This window comes from Populus alba, chromosome 10, assembly GCF_005239225.2.
Source record: "Populus alba chromosome 10, ASM523922v2, whole genome shotgun sequence".
In the NCBI taxonomy this organism is placed as follows: Eukaryota; Viridiplantae; Streptophyta; class Magnoliopsida; order Malpighiales; family Salicaceae; genus Populus; species Populus alba.
This window is the reverse complement of record NC_133293.1, coordinates 21,892,788-21,913,139: the sequence shown is the minus strand read 5'-3', so window position 1 is coordinate 21,913,139 and position 20,352 is coordinate 21,892,788. Positions and strand designations below refer to the sequence as shown.

The window sequence follows — 20,352 nt, the reverse complement described above, 5'->3', positions numbered from 1 at the left end:
AATTTAATAATTTAATTTCACGTATTTGATGAGTTATTAGTTTTATGAGGATTTATTTTATTTATTGTTGTTGTTAATATTACATAAATAAATAATTAAATAAGAGAGGGGTAAGTGGGGTCCATTAGAAGGGAGCGAGTGGCCTGGATAGGAGTTGAGATTTGAGACACACACTAGGTGAACAAGTGACGATGAAGTGATAAATGATAACAGAAGAATGTCTCTATTATTAATATTAACGAACCACGTCACCAAGGGGAGAGGAGAGGACACAGAGGAACATCAAAACTCCAAAGAAAAAGAAATCACTTGCTAGCTTCACATTCATTAATTAAAGAACCAGAAATGGCAGTGGCAATGACCATGGCCCTTCGCCGTCTCTCCTCTTCCTTTGACAAGCCCCTTCGCCCTGCTCTCTTCAAAGCCACCTCCCTCTATTATATGGTTCTCTTTCTGCCTCCTCCTCCTCTTCTTCTAATTTATGAATCTTTTCTAAAATTAATTAAGAACCGAATAACAGGCAACGAAACGATTCACTTAATATAGTTTAGCATAGCTCAAAAGAAAATTGAAATGTTTGGTTCTGTTTTTTGCAGTCTTCTTTGCCAAACGAAGCTGTGTATGAGAAGGAGAAACCTGGTGTCAGCGTAAGATTACCTCTTACGTATGATTATATATATCTTTTAATTATTATGAGTTAGTTAAGCTGTTCCTATTTAATTGCAACAGTGGCCAAAGCAGCTGAATGCACCCTTAGAGGCTGTTGATCCTCAGGTTGCTGATATTATTGAGCTCGAGAAAGCTAGGCAATGGAAGGTACCTCACTTGCTACATAAAACTAAACTCAATAATTAACATGTTAATTTTATTTTTATGAATCAATGTTTATTTTAATCGTGATTATATATCTTGTAAAATAATTGTGTGAAAAAGGGGCTTGAGCTTATACCCTCAGAGAACTTCACTTCGGTATCAGTGATGCAAGCTGTGGGTTCTGTAATGACCAACAAGTACAGTGAAGGATACCCTGGTGCAAGATACTATGGTGGAAACGAGTACGTCAATTCCTGATTATCCTATCTCTGATCTGCTTATGATCATCTCGATATTTTCTTTTTAATCTGCTCTTTACTTTCTTATCTTTCCAGGTATATTGACATGGCAGAATCCTTATGTCAGAAGCGTCCTCTGGAAGCATTTCGCCTGGATCCTGCTAAATGGGGAGGTACATTCATCTACTTTATGTACGATCATTGCGAGAAACTTAAAACTAGCTAATGCTTTCTGTTTTCTTTTCAAATATTTATTTTTACTAGTCCGTACGTTCTGGTTGAGCTGAGTTGATTTTTGCCGAATCAACACTTCGTCTTGTATGAAATTTTATCTACTTAATTTCACCTCCCTTTTCCCCTTTTCTCTCTCTTATGATCGAGCTTTTGTGAATGCATTCCCTTTTATGCTGGCTGCAGTGAACGTGCAATCTCTATCCGGATCTCCAGCTAATTTTCAAGTCTACACTGCATTGTTAAAGCCTCATGAAAGAATCATGGCACTTGATCTTCCTCATGGAGGCCATCTTTCTCATGGCTATCAGGTGCTTCGATGTTCTTTCTTTTCTTCCCTTTTCACTTTTCTTATCCAAAAGCATGTTCCCCTGTTATTATATTGTAAATTTCCTATTTAAGCTTGTATTTTCAGATGATTGAACCTTTTATTATTTAGATCCTCTTGCATACTTGACTGCGCTTTCCACAGATGGAAGCCAGCCCCACCTTAGCAGCAGAAATGCATTCTGCCAGTGCTATGCAATTAAACGGGAAATTTAATCACACATTTTATTCCCCTCTTTCTTCCAGATGGTTTGATTTAACTATGAAGAAAAGGAAAGAGAAAGAAAGAATTTTGTAATTTTCTCTTTCATTTCTAAGAATAATATTAAATGGGAGTTCAAGTGGTCATTCTTGTTGCTTGCTTTGCTGGGTTTAGATTTTGAGCTCTTCTTTAACAGATCATATAGTCTATATGTATCAATGCATACTCAGCATGATAGCTAACAAATACATGGCGATCGATTCCAATGAACTGAATTTATCAGGGTCATGTTTCTGGTTAATTAAAAGGACAACAATATCATTGTTTCTTTTCCTATTTTGCAGACAGACACCAAAAAAATATCTGCAGTGTCAATATTTTTTGAGACAATGCCATACAGATTGAATGAGAGCACTGGCTATATTGACTATGATCAGGTACCTTATTCTCTCTTTGTTATATACTGATTTTTTGTAGAAAATCATGGAAGACTAGAAGTTGTTGAAAGTAAAAAGTACATTGTTGTCCTACCTAATTCTAAACTGGATATATATCTTATTATAATTTCCCAGTAATGGTTATTTTTAGGGGGCTTCAAAGCATCGTTGTTTTCTCTACTCTACTCAACTCAATAATGTTATGACGTATGCTTGTTGATATAAGTTAGAAGTCAGAATGATAGGTACCATCTACCACTAGACATGATGAGTCCATGATCATGTTCTTTTTTGAAAAAAATAGTTAAATATACTTTAGCTGTGAAGATTGTCTTTCAGCTTCACAAAAATCTATCCTGAAATTGAAATAATCAGGGTAGACTTTATTGATCGCTGTTTCCTGCTTCTAGATGGTGTCGTCGGATTAAAACTTTTGTCCGTTTCTGAACCCCACATGCATAGAAAATCTTGGAACCAGACTTTGCAAACAGCTGTGATATATATCAAATAAATATGAAGATTTCATTTATATATAAAGCAAGTAATGAAGAACTAATTTATGCATCACTAAGACCTTTCCCCCCCAACATATTTGATTGCATGTATTTTAGCCATGCGTATATCTATCTAGGTGACACGGAATGAATGTCTGATGTGAGAATTATGATATTGCAGCTGGAGAAAAGTGCCACTCTTTTCAGACCAAAATTAATAGTAGCTGGTGCTAGTGCTTACGCACGACTATATGATTATGCACGCATTCGCAAGGTAACATCCTTTAGATTAATACCAATACAGCAAACAAATTTATGGAGCAGAGTTTCTTCAGTTGTAAGCTCATTTGGTGGTTTATAGGATTTAAGACTATGTTGATCTCTAACAGGTTTGCGACAAACAAAAAGCTATACTGTTGGCAGATATGGCACACATTAGCGGATTGGTTGCAGCTGATGTCATCCCGTCACCTTTTGAGTATGCAGATATAGTGACTACCACAACTCACAAGTCACTTCGCGGGCCACGTGGGGCAATGATTTTCTTCAGGAAGGGGTTAAAAGAGGTTAATAAACAGGGGAAAGAAGTGAGACACTAACTGAAAAATCACACTTCATGATTACATATTCGTGTCTTTGAAGTGGAACTAAGCTGTCTTTTGACCTCTTCCTGAAGGTGTTTTATGACTACGAGGACAAAATCAATCAAGCTGTCTTTCCTGGGCTTCAAGGTGGTCCACACAACCACACAATTGCTGGTTTAGCAGTTGCTTTGAAACAGGTCAGTGTGCTTCTAAGATAGTTCCCATCTATTTAAAAGCTATTCTAATATATCCTTGCTCTATACATGCAGGCTACAACTGTAGAGTACAAAGCGTATCAAGAGCAAGTTCTTAGTAATTGTGCAAAATTTGCCCAGGTATCAGATTATGAGACATAGCAAAAAGACAGCATATAACAACTTTCTCTCACTCAAACAAATGGAAATTTTGAATTATTTAGCCTTTTTCTCACCATCAGACTGTAGGTCTAACAGGTTAACTTCATTATTTTAATTGCTTGGGACGTTACTGATTTTGCAGAGTTTAGTTGAGAAAGGCTACGAACTTGTTTCTGGTGGAACTGAGAACCATTTAGTTTTGGTGAATTTGAAGAACAAGGTACGAGGATGTTTAATCTATCTTGTTTGACTACTTGAAAGAAGTTTCCTGGTGAATGAATTAGCCCAGGTGGTAAAAGGTGTATTAAGACGAAACTACCTGCGCCAACAGGCCATTAGTCGTGGATTTAGTTGGGTTTTAAACATGAAAAACGGTGTTTCCTTTTCTTTTCATCTCTTTTTTTCCGAAAATTTGTTTTGTGCAGGGTATAGATGGCTCCAGAGTTGAAAAGGTGCTTGAATCTGTTCACATTGCTGCAAACAAAAACACTGTTCCTGGAGATGTGTCTGCCATGGTTCCCGGTGGCATCAGGATGGGTAAGGGCCTTTACTTGACACGACAATGTGCTTTGATTTTATTTACAGCGACTTTTCTTGATAAACACAAATGCACTTCAGGAACGCCGGCTCTTACTTCAAGGGGATTCGTTGAAGAGGATTTTGCTAAGGTGGCAGATTTCTTTGATGCCGCTGTGAAGGTGGCAGTGAAGATCAAGGCTGAAACCAAAGGTTTGTACCTCTCCAATATCTTTATTGCATTCTCCCAAAGCTTCTTTACATCTCGTTCCTGCTCATGGTAATTCTTGGCCTTCTAATTGTTTATCTCATGATGCACATGGTTTTTTGGTCTAACAAGATAACCCCATAAAAATTAGTTTATTATTCATAGAAAAATTTTAAAAACCTTATAAATTAAAAAATATATTAATTTATTGCCTGAATAATATCTATATATTAATTTAGGATAATTTTTGAAATTAGCTCAATCAAATTCTTATTTAATTTTTTTAGATTTAAAAATATAATCCTTGTATTAATTATATTCTAGTCCTTAATTTCTAAAATATATTTCAATCAAGTCATATTTAATTAAATCATCATCGTTTAATTTCTAACTAATGGTTCTTAATATATGTGACATATTAGGTTTCTAATATATTGATCCAAATATAAATTATAATTATAATTACAAAATTAAATAATTTAATTTATTATCAATTCAACAATTGATTAATTTATATTTGAAGATCAAGTGCATCGTTTAACAATTATCATAATCCCCTAAATTTTAGAAAAGTCATAGTGATTTAAGTTAACCTTTTAGTAACCGGTTTCTCAATTTAATTAATATTTTTTTTATCAATAATGTTTTGATTTAACATTAAAGTATGAAATACGTCTGTCCTGTTAAATCATGTATGTTCTCTACATAATAGTTATTAATTATTTGAATAAGATTTGAAACTATTTTCAAATTTTATTTTATTTTATCCAATGATTTCTCAGTCAATACTGGTTGAGAATATATGAAATATTTTTTTTAATTTATCTAAGGTAATGAATTCTCTTTTTATCACTAAAATACGTTCATATAGTTCATGTTATATCTATTATATATTCCTTCATTACCTCGATTGAGATAACATGCAACAGGATCAAAACATAACATTCTCTGATATAAGATAATTTAATGATTCCAAGTCTAAAAATTACTTATACAACCATCACATGAGTTTTTTTATTAACATATGTGATCTCTCCATATAAAATTCTTATATGGGTCAGTTCAATGTATATATCGTATGACAATCACTTTTATTTTAGTTTTATGTATCTTTTATACCTCAATTTATAAGAATAGTTGATTCACTTAATAAAAAAAGAAATATAATATATATCAATTTCTATGGCTCTAATAAATTTTTAGTATTTAATAGAGCATCGACTAGGAATATTTTAGGAATAATGTTTTGATGTTATAGAAATATTATAATTATGATAGTTTTATAATTTTATTTTTTTTGCAAAACATTTTTATCATATAAACTTCTCCATTACTTTAAATTCATAAATATAATATTATATAAATATTAAAAATAAATTAAATTTTTATTAATAATAAATACGTATTTGATATTATGTGTAACCAACCTATCATATTAACTAACAGACTGGCATCACTTGCCACTAATTTTTGTGAACCAGGGACAAAGTTGAAGGATTTCTTGGCTACGCAGTCTGCTCCTCACTTTCAATCTGAGATTTCAAAACTCCGTCATGACGTGGAAGAGTACGCTAAGCAATTCCCAACAATTGGATTTGAAAAGGAAACGATGAAGTACAAGAATTGAGCAAGAAATTATCTCTACATAAGGTATACTATAACTTTAGTACAACTGGAGACAGGCTGAACTCTGGAGGGTCAAAAGCTGCTTTAATTTCTGTCTTTTTGGCTAGACAGTGCTCAAAGATTAAGTTTTAACTCTGCATATGTAGGTTGTCTTTTTTACTGTCTTGTATTTGGTTATATATCCCATATGTTATCTTTACTTGTGTGCTTCTTCTTGGATTTTGTGGAGCAGGTAAGCAGATTTCAGAAGAGTTTGTCTACTCAATGGAGTTGGATGGAGATGGCACAACTCGTGGATCATGTATCAAGGATGCAGATGCGAATTTTAGTGCTTTTGTTCCCTGTTAATCCAGCAAACCTTGATCTGTATCTTCATTAGATGTATATATGCACACACAGCTACCAGTGCTGAGAAAAGCAATAAAGAAATTTCGTCTTCGTATATTCAAACGACTTTATTGCCAATCCAGGGCACTTCTGCAGTGCGAAAGGGTGGAGAACAGAAAACCTAGGATAAGGAACCGATGTCACAGGCTTTCGAGTTTCTGCTGCCTGGTCCTTTTTTGTTCCCTTAGTTCAACTATTCTATCATATAGTTATTCATTTTCTTCCAATTTATATTTGATGAACATGATAATCATATTTATATAAAAGAAAACATGAAAAAATCTTAATCCGGATAGCGTTGGTTTGTTCTTGTATATTTCCACGAAAAGCTCATATTGTGTTAATTTGCACAATAAATTACAGCGATATTTCAGCAAATGCCATTTTCTAAACCATAGAGAAAAGAGGTTAACGAAATTACGTGACAATTAAGGCATTCATTCAAGGAACAGTAAGAGAAGCTTGCTCGTGTCGTGTGAGGTTGAGCATCTATGGATTTCATGATAAGCAGCCAACAATGTATAGTTCCATGAGTACATTCATAGTCATCAAAAATGGAATTTCAATGATCGAATTTTTTATTTGATAAAATAGTAACTCCTGCGAGTAAGAACTCAGGAGTCGAAAAAAGTGAGTTTTCAGTCTCCTAAAGCTTGGACTTCGGACTCTGAGATTCTCTAGACCATATGGGCGGAATAATTTTGTATTCCTGTGCTGGCTCCTCCTCTTTCTTCTCTTCAGCTTCTTCTAAAATGTCCTTAGAAAAAGCGTTGGGATTAGCTTTGATGCAATTCTGCAAAGCCACAAACGGATGCACACAATCCGAGCCCTGTGCAAAAGGAAAAAAAAAACTTCCTCAAAAGTTTCTGACACTTTATAGAACGTCATCAAATTCATTTCCATGTCACTGGCTATGTCCCAGGGATAGAATATTAGCATGCACTTCCTTGTAAGTTGTAATGGCATATGAAATTGAATAAGATGAACAAAAAGGGAAAGGGAAAGAAAGTGGAAATAAATAAAATCCCATACCTGAATGGATAAAAAAAAGTTCACATACAATAGATATACCTTGCTTAAAAAGGTTGCAATCAGTGGCAGTTGATTACAATTACCTTTTCCTCTGAAGTACTTTTGAGAAAACACAAGAATGATTCTGAAAACTGAACTCCACATGGGCCGTTGCGTAAATCAGCTATACATGGGCATTCTAATGCTTTCTGAGCCTTAGCTTCAAGAGACTGAAAAATCCAAGTTGAACACGATTAGCTAGAATTAAATGACGAATCGAATTCCATGTATATCTGGAGCGGACTAACCTCATTCTCATCATTTCCATATGCTACAGCTTCTGTAAAAGCAAGAACCAGCAAATTGTGTTGCATCAATTTCTAATATTTATTTTCTCGGAAGAAAGAAGAAACTTTATTAAGAAGAAGAAGAGCGAACGAACACAAAAATGGGTTCAATGTTCTAATATAACTAACAGGGATCTCTCACATCTTAACCTTTAAATTTTAGTCCAATGCATAGATAAAATGAAATTGGAGCTGAATATCACTTTATGTTTATATGGGAACTAGACACAGACATGGTCTCAGCTTCACTTGGGAAATTAAGGGCAGCTAAGCGGTGTAAAAGGTGGTACAAAATCATAGAAAAGGAACCCCGATATTGCAGGCTTTCTACTGATCACTTCTTTTTTGGCATAATTGGTCCAATGCACCTGCTTAGATACAAAGAAATCTGGGGCAATCAAAGTAGCTGACAGACACCCTCCTTTGATAGTTTATATTAGAAGAGAATAAAAGATTCTGATAATAGATTTGGGATTCAGAAGCAGGGCACTAGCGAACTTGAGAATTTTCTACACTGCTAGATATCTAATTCAACATCAAACTAGTATCCAATCACTAACCATTATTATAATAACAATCCATGGTCAGAAATCAGTTTACTACAATGGAAGAGGGGAATAGTATAACAAAGATTCCAGTTGTGAGCAAGGTTGAATTCGATCAAATAATACGTATTGAGCATTTCCACGAACACCGTATGGGTAAAGACCAATTTCAGTATTTCACATAATAAAACAAATAAATATGGCGTAAGGTTTAGAGAAAGAGAGAGAAAGGAATAGGCAGGCAGGCAGGTAGCATACCAGCAAGAAGAGATTCCATCGAAGGAGGTGAAGAAAAATGGGGTTCCATTTGATCTGCTGTATCGCTTGGTGCCACCTCGCTTTGAGCTTGACCCATCTTTAATTTTCCTTTTCCCTTTTCTTTTATTTTCTTGCTATAAATTATGAATGAATAACCGATATTATAATAATTATAATGATGAAGAAGACGCCAGCAGCAGCAGCAGCTTCATGGAAAATTGGAGACGAGAAAAAGAAAGTGAAGAAGAGCCGCCAGATGGACAGACATGTTAATATTAATTGGGCCCTTCGTACTCGTTTTAGATTGGGCCTAGCTGCTAGTCGAATTTTATTTTATTTTATGTCCCAGCTCGTTTTCTTCATAGCCTAGCCCAGCCGGCCTAATTTATTTATTTTAAAGGAGTGATTTTGATATTTAATTAATGCAAAGTTTTGTTTTGTTGTGCTAAAAAAAAAAGGTTGGGAATGTCCTAAGCTATCAAACGTGTATACTTGGATGAAAAAAAACGTGAAAAAAATATAACGATGATATTATTATTAAATTTTATCCAATAAGTTAATTTTAATTAATTTTTTTATCAAATTCAAGTTTAAAATCAATTCATATAAAACTTTTCCTCACCAAGATATGATCCAAACAACTTGATAAGTCCCAAAAATCCTAGATAATTAGTAAAAAACATGGTTTAACTTAAACAAAAAAAAAAAACAAGTAAATATCTTTTTTATTTTAATATCAAAACAATAATATATTAAATCGATTTAAGTTTTGCAACCTAACACATTAAACCAACAAACCAAATCATATTTGGTTAACTGGAGGTTTTAAAGCTTAACTTGTCAAACTCACAATTAAAATCACGAACTCCATTAAATTTAACAATATTTTACTTGATAATATATTAAAATAAACACTAATCAAATATTGAGATATTCTGTTTAAAATTATGATAACTTTATAAAAATAAACTAAAATAACTATGAAATAGATTTAAAATCAATAAAATTGAAAAATAAAAGCTAAAAAAAGTTCAATTGAAGGAGGTATTTTTAAACTTTAATATAAAAAAATGCTAAGATATTTATTTGAGATGACAACAATCTAACAAAAAAAAAACTATGAAATTAATTAAAAAATAATAAAATATTAAAAGGTAAATTACTAAAAAGCTAAAAAAAAATTGCAGAACATATCTTTTCTTAGAAAAAAAAACATGAATAACTTTTTTCTTAAAAGAGCTGAGGTTACATAGTTTTTAATAGACCAAACTTAAAATCTAATATTAGTTTTGTTTTGTGCAGGCTGGGAGAAAGAACAAATACTCTCACTAAATACAAATATTTTACACAGCGTTTAAAAATATCTTAAAAATAAATTTATTTTATATTTATATTTATATTTTTTTCAATTAAAGATATTTATATTCTTATTATATTTTATCTCTTATGTCTTAAATAATAATCATACAATACCTTAACCTTAAGTCTAGAGAAAAATCAACTTATTTGCAATTTCATGATGAGAGTTTTGTTGGTAGAAAGAGTTGTATTCATTTTTTGTTTTTTTAAGGAAAAAAAAGAAGAAATATTTCCGGCAATGAAAAGAAATTGAATTAATTAAGAAAAAGCGTCCGCCATGTACTTTTACGGCATACGTATATTATACCGTACCACTATTACCTGTATTTTGTCAAAAATAAATAAATAAAATTAAAAAAGAAAAGAAAAGAATATAAAAAATATCGCGCAAATAAAATCAAAACTGTATTTGTAGCAGACGAAGCAGATCTATGCTATTTGTATTCCAAGACCACCCCCTTTTAGGATAGTTTTTTTTTTTAACCTTTTGCTTTTGCTGCTGCTGGGCTCGCTCTCTTCTTCTTCTTCTGGTTTAGGGTTTATTATTGGTGGATTGATTGAATTATTAGAAGGGGAGAGAGAGAGAGAGAGAGGAGAAGGGTAAAATCAGCACCATCGTGATCACCAGGAGAGATGGATTTGGATAAATGGATAGCGAAGGTGAAAGAAGGACAGCACCTGTTGGAAGACGATCTTCAGCTTCTCTGCGAATATGTAATTTCTTCATACTCCCCAGCCTTTTACTCTCTATAATAATATATCTTTCCCTGGTTCTTTCTTTCTTTCTAATATGCGTATACATCGATGCTTTTAGTATCTAATGGAATTGAATCAGGGTTTATACCCTTCTTGATTGATTCGCTTTGTTCCAACCCAACTACTCCTGTTCTGTCTTCTAATGCTGTCAGCACCTCCATTTTCTATTTCATTTATTTTCAATGCCAACCCCTTCCTGCTATTGATACTACTCTTTGCTTTCTTATGGTTATTTAATCGAATTCAGTTTTCCTTTACTGGATATAACAATAGTTGGAAATTTAATATTACTATTTCTATTTTTTTTATACTCAGGTAAAAGAGATCCTCATCGAGGAGTCCAATGTGCAGCCTGTTAACAGCCCTGTCACTGTCTGCGGTGATATTCATGGCCAGTTTCATGATCTTATGAAACTTTTTCAGACCGGGGGTCATGTACCTGAGACTAATTACATTTTTATGGTAATCAACTTATATACTCACTACACGATAAATCTTGCCCTTTTTCCTTTTTTCCAAAGCTCTTGCCCCATATCATTGCTTCTTTTAACTGTTTTTTTTGTTATGTTTAATCTGAGTCCACTTCAATATTCCTGATGCTTTTGTAGGGCGATTTTGTTGATCGAGGTTATAATAGTCTTGAAGTGTTCACTATTCTTTTGCTTCTCAAAGCAAGGTACAGTTCTTTTCATGCCTTCATTCAGTGTTCTTGCTATGCTGATATACCATTATGTGATTCTACCTGTATCTACCCTCCCGCCAAAACAACTACTTTACCTAGCTTTGCAAGAAAAAGAATTGCTTCCATTAGATTAGACCAAATTCTTCCAAGACCTCCAGAGGCTATATGGGAATTTGTCATCTTGGTTTTTGTTAACCTGGCAACTTGAAATCCTGTATAAGTTGTTACCTGGTCACTTCAGCAGCTCAAATTCTGAAGATCAGAAGCTGGTCAGGCTATGTCCAGCTGGTATAACATTCACATACTAAGATTTATAATGCATGCATCTTAGATTTCTTGCTTATGTTTTTGATGAGTCTAGTTAATTTTGCTGTTCTCTATATCTTTTGGTTGTGTTTGTAGATACCCAGCTAATATTACACTTTTGCGTGGAAATCATGAAAGCAGGCAACTAACTCAGGTATGGTTTAAGCTGGACCATAATCATTATTTGTTGCGTAGCTTAACACAATCACCATGATGATTTATAACACGTGCAAGAGTGATATGTTCTCTCCACTATTCTTTGTCAAAGCTGCTGGTTTCCCCTAGGAGAGTTAAGTTATGAATGGATGTGCTCTTTTGGCTTGACGGATGCTCAATGGCTAAGAATTGTCCCTATAAGTGTAATTTAATACTTGAATAACCAAATGTTATTGGTGGAGAAGGAAAGTACATTCTTCCAGAACTACACTTCCATTCAAACTAGTCTATGGTAACAAGATGGTAATTTAGGCCTTAGGGTTCATTTAATTCTGTTAGTGCACCCTTTAAACTAGTCAAGTATGATAATGGAATGCCCAAGACGGGAAAGTGGACTGTCAATTTGGGATAGAGGGATCGCCGTGCTGCTGTTGGACATTGTAGAGCATGGTTGATTTGGAATTCCTTTTAGTTAATGGAAGCATTTAAAACTTTTCAGGTGCAGAACTATGATATGGTTTTTGTAACTTATTAGTTAAAGATGAATCTAGAAAAATAGGATGTTGCTCAGGTTCCAAATATGTTTGTTAGGCTGCTAAGATGACTTTAGTTTCAAGGCAATGCACTTTGGTTGGTTTATTGTGGTTAAATTATGAGGAAAACTGTGATTCATGCATATTCTGGTTGCTTGCATTTTGCTCGTAGATGCTAATGTTTTGGTAACTAATTCATCCAAAATTAGGCTCAAGGTTCTCCTGTATATATTCATTCTTATGTGCTGGTCTAATAGCTGGATCATTTCTTGGTGAGGTTTTTAATACTTAACAGATACAGGAACTGTGAGAACATGATTCTGAAATGTTGTAGGTTATTTCCCCGGTCTTGGTTTCAAGTTTGCTTGGTTTTTAAGCCATGTCCTGAAGTATGGTCAAATCTGAAAAACCGTTTGGGAAAACTCCAGTTCAGCTAGTTCTGGATGACATCATTAAAATAATAAAATCATTTTACAGTCGTAAAGAAATATATATATATAAATCAGATCTCCCCTGATCCATCCCCGATCTTAAGTTTTAGAACTGCTACAATGAAAATAAATGCATAAATTCTAGGGTTTCAATCCAAATGATCTCATTTTTTCAAGATGGATATCCTGCTTTCTTGAAAATTTCCCTTTGGATTATAAATCTATGTTGTAAGGTATAACTTTCCTTTTCTGCCAGGTATACGGTTTCTATGATGAGTGCCAGAGGAAGTATGGAAATGCCAATGCCTGGCGGTATTGTACTGATGTTTTTGATTATCTGACACTCTCAGCGATTATAGATGGCACTGTAAGTGCAACCCTAAATCTTTGAATACTGCAAGCCTTTTCCTCTCTAAATCTCTGTTCATTTATGTAGATGGCTCTGTATTTGCATCTGCTTCAATACCTGTTACACTTGATGTTGTTTTTTATCCTCTAGGTGCTTTGCGTCCATGGTGGTCTTTCTCCTGACATCCGAACTATCGATCAGGTGTTTTTCTTTTCCCTGTATTTGTTTAGCTGAAGAATTGTGCATTTCAGCAATACACAATATGGAGAGAGAGAGTCTCCATTGGTCACATGACATGTTGGTCTATAAAGGTTCCTGCTGCTTTGTTCTCATGGGTAGTTCTGATACAAAATCTTGCATTTTCCCTATTATATGGCAGATGAGAGTAATTGAACGGAATTGTGAAATTCCACATGAAGGGCCATTCTGTGATCTCATGTGGAGTGATCCTGAAGATATTGAGACATGGGCAGTTAGTCCCCGAGGAGCAGGTTGGCTTTTTGGGTCCAGGGTCACTTCTGAGGTAATGAACCTGACCTCTAATAGGAACATGTCCCATTCACTGGAAACAAATGTCATATCGATCTGAAAGTTAGTTTTCTTTTTTTCATAGTTCAACTACATTAACAATCTTGATCTGGTTTGTCGAGCACACCAACTTGTACAAGAAGGTCTCAAGTACATGTTTCAAGATAAAGGCTTAGTCACTGTAAAGACTCTGAACCTCTTAAATTCATGTTGTCAGACATATCCAAGCAGTTTGGTAATTTTCCTGGTCTGTAAAATTTGCAGGTCTGGTCTGCACCAAATTACTGTTACCGCTGTGGAAATGTAGCTTCTATATTGAGCTTCAATGAGAATATGGTGAGTATCGAGCCTTGTATACTGCGTATGTTCTTATGTGGGATCAAGGGATGCATGCTAATAATAAATGCTGTTGTAATTTTGTCGTATTGTTTGTCCTTGTTTATCTTTCATAATTTGATTATATACTAAAAACACCACAATTTTGTTGCAGAGTTTATAGAATTGTGCCTATCCTGAGTATTATGGCTTATTAGTTAGTACCCTTGAAACTAATAATATCTTTATGGGAAACACTTTGATTGTATAGGCAAGTGGGAATAAAAGAGCTTAAGTGCTTTTACTTCCTTTCTATTCAATGATAAATGATATTTAATTGTGTTCTTCGTACCTTTTTAATTAAATGTGGTGATTCATGCGCATGCTTACAAAGGTCATTGCTCAATTATGAAGTTGCTGTTCTGCACTGCTGCAACTTCATGTTTTCAAACCCAATACCTTTTCAGAACCCTGGTTTTTCAGCTTACAATATTATGAATCTGAAACTACTGGATATGTCCTTGTGCTTTTTTCAATGGGAAAATTCCTTAATCATCCCCATCTGTACTCTTAGTTTTGTGTTTGTGAAATTCATATTGTTCATCCGTGTTCATTTTTTGTGTCATTTCATAGGAGAGGGAAGTGAAGTTTTTTACAGAAACGGAGGAGAACAACCATATGAGAGGGCCCAGGACAGGTGTTCCATATTTCTTGTAAAATTGGGGGGATACATTTGCTGCACTACAAGTAAAGTTGCCGAAGCACTGTTGCTGCTTATTGCCGAAGACATTTAACGTGGAGGAGTGGAGAATACATCATTGCGTGCATGCTTGCAGATGGACCATTCATTGTGCTTGGGGTGTAGCTCTTCCATCCCATTCACTCAAGGCTTCATTTGGGATCCGTTGCCTGTGTATTAGAGTTTTGTAATTTATACTTGGGTTATTTGTTAGATAGCGCGTCTTTATTCCAAGATGTTCATTGTTGATGCCCGTTGAATCCCATTGTGTACCAGTCTGCCTTTTTACTACATTAATTTTTAGTAACTGTTTATTTTAATTCCCAAAGCTTTTTTCAACTATTTTGGATTTCTACGCGCTAACTGGATTGGAGATGAAGAGGCAATTTTTTTCAAAATTTTCTAAATTGGGATTTCCATGGAAATTTATGACTTGTGAAGGAGGGGAAAAGCGATGATGATGTGCAGGTGATTAACCTTTGTTATTGTATCATCAAGCGTGGCCACCTGAGCTCGGCCGGGAGCAACTATTACAACACCTATGAGCATGGGAAATGGAGAATTTCGACCAAGCTGCAGGAACCGCTCTAGGACCTACATGCTCTTGAGCGATCGCTAGATGGTGGTCTGTGTTTTTACTTGTGATCTCCACATAAACTACATCCTGCATGCTGAATTCTTCTATTTGCCATGTTAATTCTGCGGGCAAGCTGTTGTTCAGCGCTTTCCATAAACGATGCTCGATTATGCGATGCAGATCGAGTTTCTACATTCCCATGCAGTTCATTATTTGTTGCGTAGCTTAACACAATCACCATGATGATTTATAACATGTGCAAGAGTGATATGTTCTCTCCACTGTTCTTTGTCAAAGCTGCTGGTTTCCCCTAGGAGAGTTAAGTTATGAATGGCTGTGCTCTTCACAATCTCTCCATGCAGTTCATGTTGAAGACAGTATCATTCCTGAGCTAGCTCCTTCACCCTGCTTAGGACCTTGAGGAGATTTAGATGGGAATATTGCAAAACTCCAATATGGATGAGTTTGAATGTCTTGCGAGCTGGATTAGATGTATAAAATATGTTGTGAAGTGAGGGACTCAAGAAAGCATGTCACTAGCAAGTTTTCATCACAAAAGAAGAGGCAACAAGCTTCAAATTAAACCCTAAACTGCAAACTGGAATCATGTCAGGTTTTTATCGATCACCATAAAGGAGGGATTTAAAGGAAAGATGCGAGAGTGAAGCAATAAAGATGCTAGGAACAACCAGAGAGAAATAATGGTTCAAAGAAGATTGAAATCAAAAATACCAGTTCAGCTCATCATTCCCCTGTGCAAAACATCATGCACAGGCAGCGTTGACCAATGAAAGCTTATTGTAATGGCGTGTAAATAAAAAGCACACTGATGAGAAAATCGCTAAAACAAATTAGTTTCATCCGCATTCCAAAAAATGTAGGTAGGGATAGCACTCTTATTCCCTACATCTCTGCCACACAAGCAATCACACTAAACTGATGAAAGATGCATTTATAGTACTAGCCAATACAAATGCAGCAACTGCCAGCAAAATCTCAATTAACTTACCGATGCAAAGAATAAGTATTGTAACTGCAACCTTAATCATCAACCTCAGCCTTAATTTCTTTCTGTAGCTCCTCTTTGTACAATTCAAATGTCCCCGGAAAAGCAGTCACAGTTCCATCTTCCACCACCCAAATTTCACTCTTCTCTTCATCCTCACAGACACGTGATATCAATCTAGAGTCGTGACTGACCAGGACCACCCCACCAGTGAATTCATCAAGCGCATCAGCCAAGGCATCGATACTTTGCATATCCAAGTGGTTTGTGGGTTCGTCCAAAAGTAGAATATGGGGCTTTGACATTGATATTGATGTGAAGACAACTCGGGCTTTCTGCCCACCTGATAATTTTGCAATAGGGGTAAGATGATTATGACTGGGAAGTCCAAATTTGCCAAGCTTCCCCCGAACAGCCTCCTGTTTGCTAAGCCCCTCTTGGTCTGGATGGAGACGAAGAAGGTATTGTACAGGTGTTTCATCCATTGTAAGAAGATCCACAAAGTGCTGCGAGTACCTTCCAATCCTCAACTTCTGACTCCGCCTCACTTCACCTTCGGTTGGTACCAAATCACCTGCAAGAAGATTTAGGAGAGTGGATTTGCCAGCTCCATTGGGTCCAACAATAGCAACACGGGTCCCCATGTCAATGCCCACATCAACATTTGACAACTTGAAATCCTCCCGATTTGGATAACTAAAGCTCACTTCAATGAGCTGCAAGAGTGGTGGTGTAAGCTCAGTAGGTTCAGGAAAGTGGAACTCAACGCTGTAATCTCTCCACTTCCTTGGAGCTTCGGGTGCGGCTTGATCCTCATCAACCTTAGCCTTGCCCTTATTCTTTGCTGCTTCCTTGGCTGCAGCAAACTTTGCTCGATCCTTGACCTTGTCCTGCTGAACCCGATTCCCACTCCTCTTGGCAGCTTTCATCTGCTTGTCATAAATCTCAAACTTCTTGTTTGTCTCCTTCCGCCTCTGCTCATACCCAACTTCAAAGTCATCAAAATTTCCACGATAGGAGTCAAGTTTCTGATCATGTAGATGAATGATGTCATTGCAAACTGTGTTGAGGAAATCTCGGTCATGTGAGACAACAACCAAAGTTTTCTTCCACCGGCACAGATACTCCTCCAACCAGAGAACAGCCCTCAAGTCAAGATGGTTGGTAGGCTCATCAAGCAATAAAAGAGTAGGCTGCACAAAAAGTGCCCTTGCCAGTGAAATTCTCATCCTCCAGCCACCACTAAATGACCTGGTTGGACGGCCCTGCATATCCTTGGTGAAACCCAACCCAGCAAGAATCTTTGATGCCTGTGATTCAGCAGCATCTGATCCCATCAACTGCAATTTCTCATACAATTCAGCAAGCCTCTCTCCAGCATCATCTTCATCATAATCATCACCATTGTTTTCACCCTCAGCAGGGCCGTCAGATTTCTGCAGGGAGGCAACTTCTTCTCGGAGTTTGACAAGTTCTTCATTAGCTGAAACAACTGCTTGTAAAGCTGTTTTATCATCACCAATGACCTCCTGTTCAACCAAAAGCACATCAATATTCTTCGGCACGGGAATCTTTCTCCAAGCAAGGAGCTTCAATAGTGTAGACTTGCCCATTCCATTGGGCCCAACCAAACCATATCTCCGTCCATGTGCTATCTTCACAGATGCATTTTTAAGCAGTTCTTTCCCCCGAGCCGAGACAGAAAAATTCTCTATTGTTATATCTTTGACATTTGCATCACCTTCATCTTCCCCATCAAGGACAGAAGCCCGGCTTCCAATGACGACCGTGAAAGCATCATGGTCATCTTTAAGGGCCTCCTGCCTCGCGTGCTCAATGGCATGGGCAGCAAGAAGTTCCTTCTTTTCACGCTTTTTTAATTCTTTATCCGATATGGCTACATCAAGGGGCTTCAATTCAGACCTCCGCTGACTGGGTCTCTTGTTTGGATCATTCTGCTGTTGCTCTTCTTCCAAGCCATTCGGCTCCTCTTCATCATCAGACGGAGGAAGATCAATTCCATCGGTGTAAGAAGGAGCTGACTTTGGCTTGGGCTTGCTAGACGTTACGGTTGACGAAGAACCCTTCTTAGGTTTGTCAGGTTTCTGGTCCATGCTAGCCAACATGGCAGTGACTGATAGTTTTTCCTTCTTTGCATCTTTATTGCCAGCCTTAGCCTTTGAGGGGGCGCCACTAGCATCCTCCTTTTGCTTCTTTCCCATTGCAGCAGTTAGTTAGTCTGTTATGAAATAAATGTTTTAGTAACGGTACAGATAGACAGCTTGTTCAAAGAAGACAAATTCACTTAAGGGCATAACAATAACAACAATTAATTCTCAATTTTTTAATTACTTTTATCATACTAACGCTACACAACAGCAGCATGATAAAGGGGTAACGGTCCTAATAGGATTAATATCATAACAGAACAAATCAAAACAAATCAGATTGTTGTTGTTGTTGTTGTTGCAACATATTAATTCACCAAACATAAACAAAAATCAGATTTGTTGATAATACTGACAAAATAGATCTAATCTAGTGATAAATCAACTTAAGAGAAAACAGTTAAAGGCAAAGACTTGAAGCGAGTAAATCTCGTGAAACAAGACGAGCAAAGATAGAATAATCGGCAACTTCGAATCGATCTAGGGGGGTTGTTTTCGAGTAGAATTGTGCATACCTGATTGATAACAGAGAAGCTAATTAATTGATGAAGAAAGAAGTCTCAGAATAGCTGTAGAGATAGCTTCTTCTCCCCTTGTCTTTCTCTGGAAGTGGAGAGGGACAGAGAATGGTGGTTTTCTGCTTCCAGGAGATATAAATGTAGTATAGAGCCGAGAGAGAGAGTTTTTGGATTCAAGACACGCCCAAACCCAAATCCAAATTCCAAAGCCACAAATAAACAACCTTTAATAAAAGAGGGCGGTCGCTCCCAATTTCTACGTCTGTATGTTTTGCCGGCCTGTCCGTCTTTCAAATGCTTACTTGGGCCAGGCCTTTCCTTTTTATGGGTCTACCATGACCGGCCCAAAGCATTTTATTTTCTTGTTATTGGATTTCAGCCTGGCCCTTTCTTAAACCATCTTATTTCTAAAACTGTTTTTTCTTTCTTTTTTACTTGAAAAAAACCAATTCAAGCCCGTGATAAATCAATTTATTAAATAACACATCAATAATAATAAAAGAACACATGCATTCAGCAAAGAAATCCTCAAAACAAATATATATGTTAAAGCTGAGAGGTGAAACTAAAACAAATGTTGCTTTATGTCTTCAAGCTAGTTTTGTTTTACCACGACAACAGAGTTTATGTGGAGAATTTGTTGAACTGGAGGATAAGAATTTGGAGATGAAATCAGAAGACAAATATTATATATGGATAAAAGCAGAAGATGAATATTATTGTTTCAATTAATTCGAAGCTGTAATCTTCTTCTCATGTGAAGGTGACTTTAACTCCGAAATTACCTAATATATAATTCTTCAAGGTAGGATTAATTCCCATGAAAGGAGAAGAGATTTAGAAAACAGTAGAAAGATGAAAGGAATTAATGATCCGAGAAGGGGTAGAGGCAAATAATCCTAATCCTGTTCGAGTTAAGTTAGAGTCTTTAAATGGGTGAATGAATGCCTTTCAATTTTTATTTTTATTTTTATTTTTTTAAAAAAGTCAGGGCAAAGCCGATGGAAAATATCCCTAATCAACCCCCCCCCCCACAAACAATGCATTAATATTTGTTCTTCTTTTAAATTTAGAGGGGTGCGCGCGCGCGATGTGGTGCATCGATCCTATTGCATTTAGAGATGTGATCAGCAAAAACAAATGGCTTCTGTTAGTTAGTTAGTTAGTTAGTTAGTTTAGTTAGTTAGTTATAGCCTAGCTAGTAGCTACTGCGCACGTACGTACCTCCCTCCAGAAAGACGAGACGCTGCTTGATTTTTGATTGAGCAACGCAAACGGAGATTTCAGATACAGAGCAGCAAGCAGTCTGTTTTAAGTAGGACTGGAGGAATCAAAACAGATATCGCAT

The 20,352-nt window shown here is 36.0% G+C and overlaps 4 protein-coding genes across 7 annotated transcripts; 2 read left to right on the top strand and 2 right to left on the bottom strand.

The window, feature by feature from the left end:
- Window positions 1–228: 228 nt before the first annotated feature.
- Window positions 229–6,477, top strand: LOC118060215 (serine hydroxymethyltransferase 1, mitochondrial). Of its 2 annotated transcripts, none has more exons than XM_035073409.2 (16): window positions 229–444; window positions 597–647; window positions 730–816; window positions 934–1,055; window positions 1,149–1,225; window positions 1,470–1,594; window positions 2,157–2,249; window positions 2,925–3,017; window positions 3,133–3,330; window positions 3,420–3,524; window positions 3,597–3,662; window positions 3,826–3,903; window positions 4,109–4,220; window positions 4,302–4,412; window positions 5,889–6,057; window positions 6,263–6,477. In XM_035073409.2, the coding sequence occupies exons 1-15, from the start codon at window positions 346–348 to the stop codon at window positions 6,032–6,034; spliced, it is 1,563 nt and encodes a 520-aa protein (XP_034929300.1). In that variant the 5' UTR covers window positions 229–345; the 3' UTR covers window positions 6,035–6,057; window positions 6,263–6,477. The 2 variants fall into 2 exon arrangements, with proteins under 2 accessions (XP_034929300.1, XP_034929299.1); XM_035073408.2 differs by having other exon boundaries at window positions 230–444; window positions 6,266–6,477.
- A 395-nt stretch (window positions 6,478–6,872) lies between these two features.
- On the bottom strand, window positions 6,873–8,820 carry LOC118060218 (mitochondrial intermembrane space import and assembly protein 40 homolog). The gene is made up of 4 exons (XM_035073413.2): window positions 8,582–8,820; window positions 7,740–7,771; window positions 7,536–7,661; window positions 6,873–7,249 (listed from the first exon to the last, which is right to left on the bottom strand). The coding sequence occupies exons 1-4, from the start codon at window positions 8,676–8,678 to the stop codon at window positions 7,067–7,069; spliced, it is 438 nt and encodes a 145-aa protein (XP_034929304.1). The 5' UTR covers window positions 8,679–8,820; the 3' UTR covers window positions 6,873–7,066.
- Window positions 8,821–10,343: 1,523 nt separating this feature from the next.
- Window positions 10,344–15,055, top strand: LOC118060217 (phytochrome-associated serine/threonine-protein phosphatase). The gene is made up of 10 exons (XM_035073412.2): window positions 10,344–10,654; window positions 11,012–11,158; window positions 11,305–11,372; window positions 11,781–11,838; window positions 13,061–13,171; window positions 13,304–13,354; window positions 13,533–13,676; window positions 13,767–13,862; window positions 13,946–14,017; window positions 14,630–15,055. Exons 1-10 carry the CDS (start codon window positions 10,574–10,576, stop codon window positions 14,711–14,713), a joined length of 912 nt encoding a protein of 303 aa, XP_034929303.1. The 5' UTR covers window positions 10,344–10,573; the 3' UTR covers window positions 14,714–15,055.
- A 121-nt stretch (window positions 15,056–15,176) lies between these two features.
- On the bottom strand, window positions 15,177–19,197 carry LOC118060214 (ABC transporter F family member 4). 3 transcript variants are annotated; one of them, XM_073411653.1, is made up of 3 exons: window positions 19,002–19,197; window positions 16,322–18,557; window positions 15,177–15,793 (listed from the first exon to the last, which is right to left on the bottom strand). In XM_073411653.1, exon 2 carries the CDS (start codon window positions 18,538–18,540, stop codon window positions 16,354–16,356), a length of 2,187 nt encoding a protein of 728 aa, XP_073267754.1. In that variant the 5' UTR covers window positions 18,541–18,557; window positions 19,002–19,197; the 3' UTR covers window positions 15,177–15,793; window positions 16,322–16,353. The 3 variants fall into 3 exon arrangements, with proteins under 3 accessions (XP_073267754.1, XP_073267755.1, XP_034929298.1); XM_073411654.1 differs by having other exon boundaries at window positions 15,178–15,717; XM_035073407.2 differs by lacking the exon at window positions 15,177–15,793 and having other exon boundaries at window positions 16,155–18,557; window positions 19,002–19,196.
- Window positions 19,198–20,352: the final 1,155 nt, after the last annotated feature.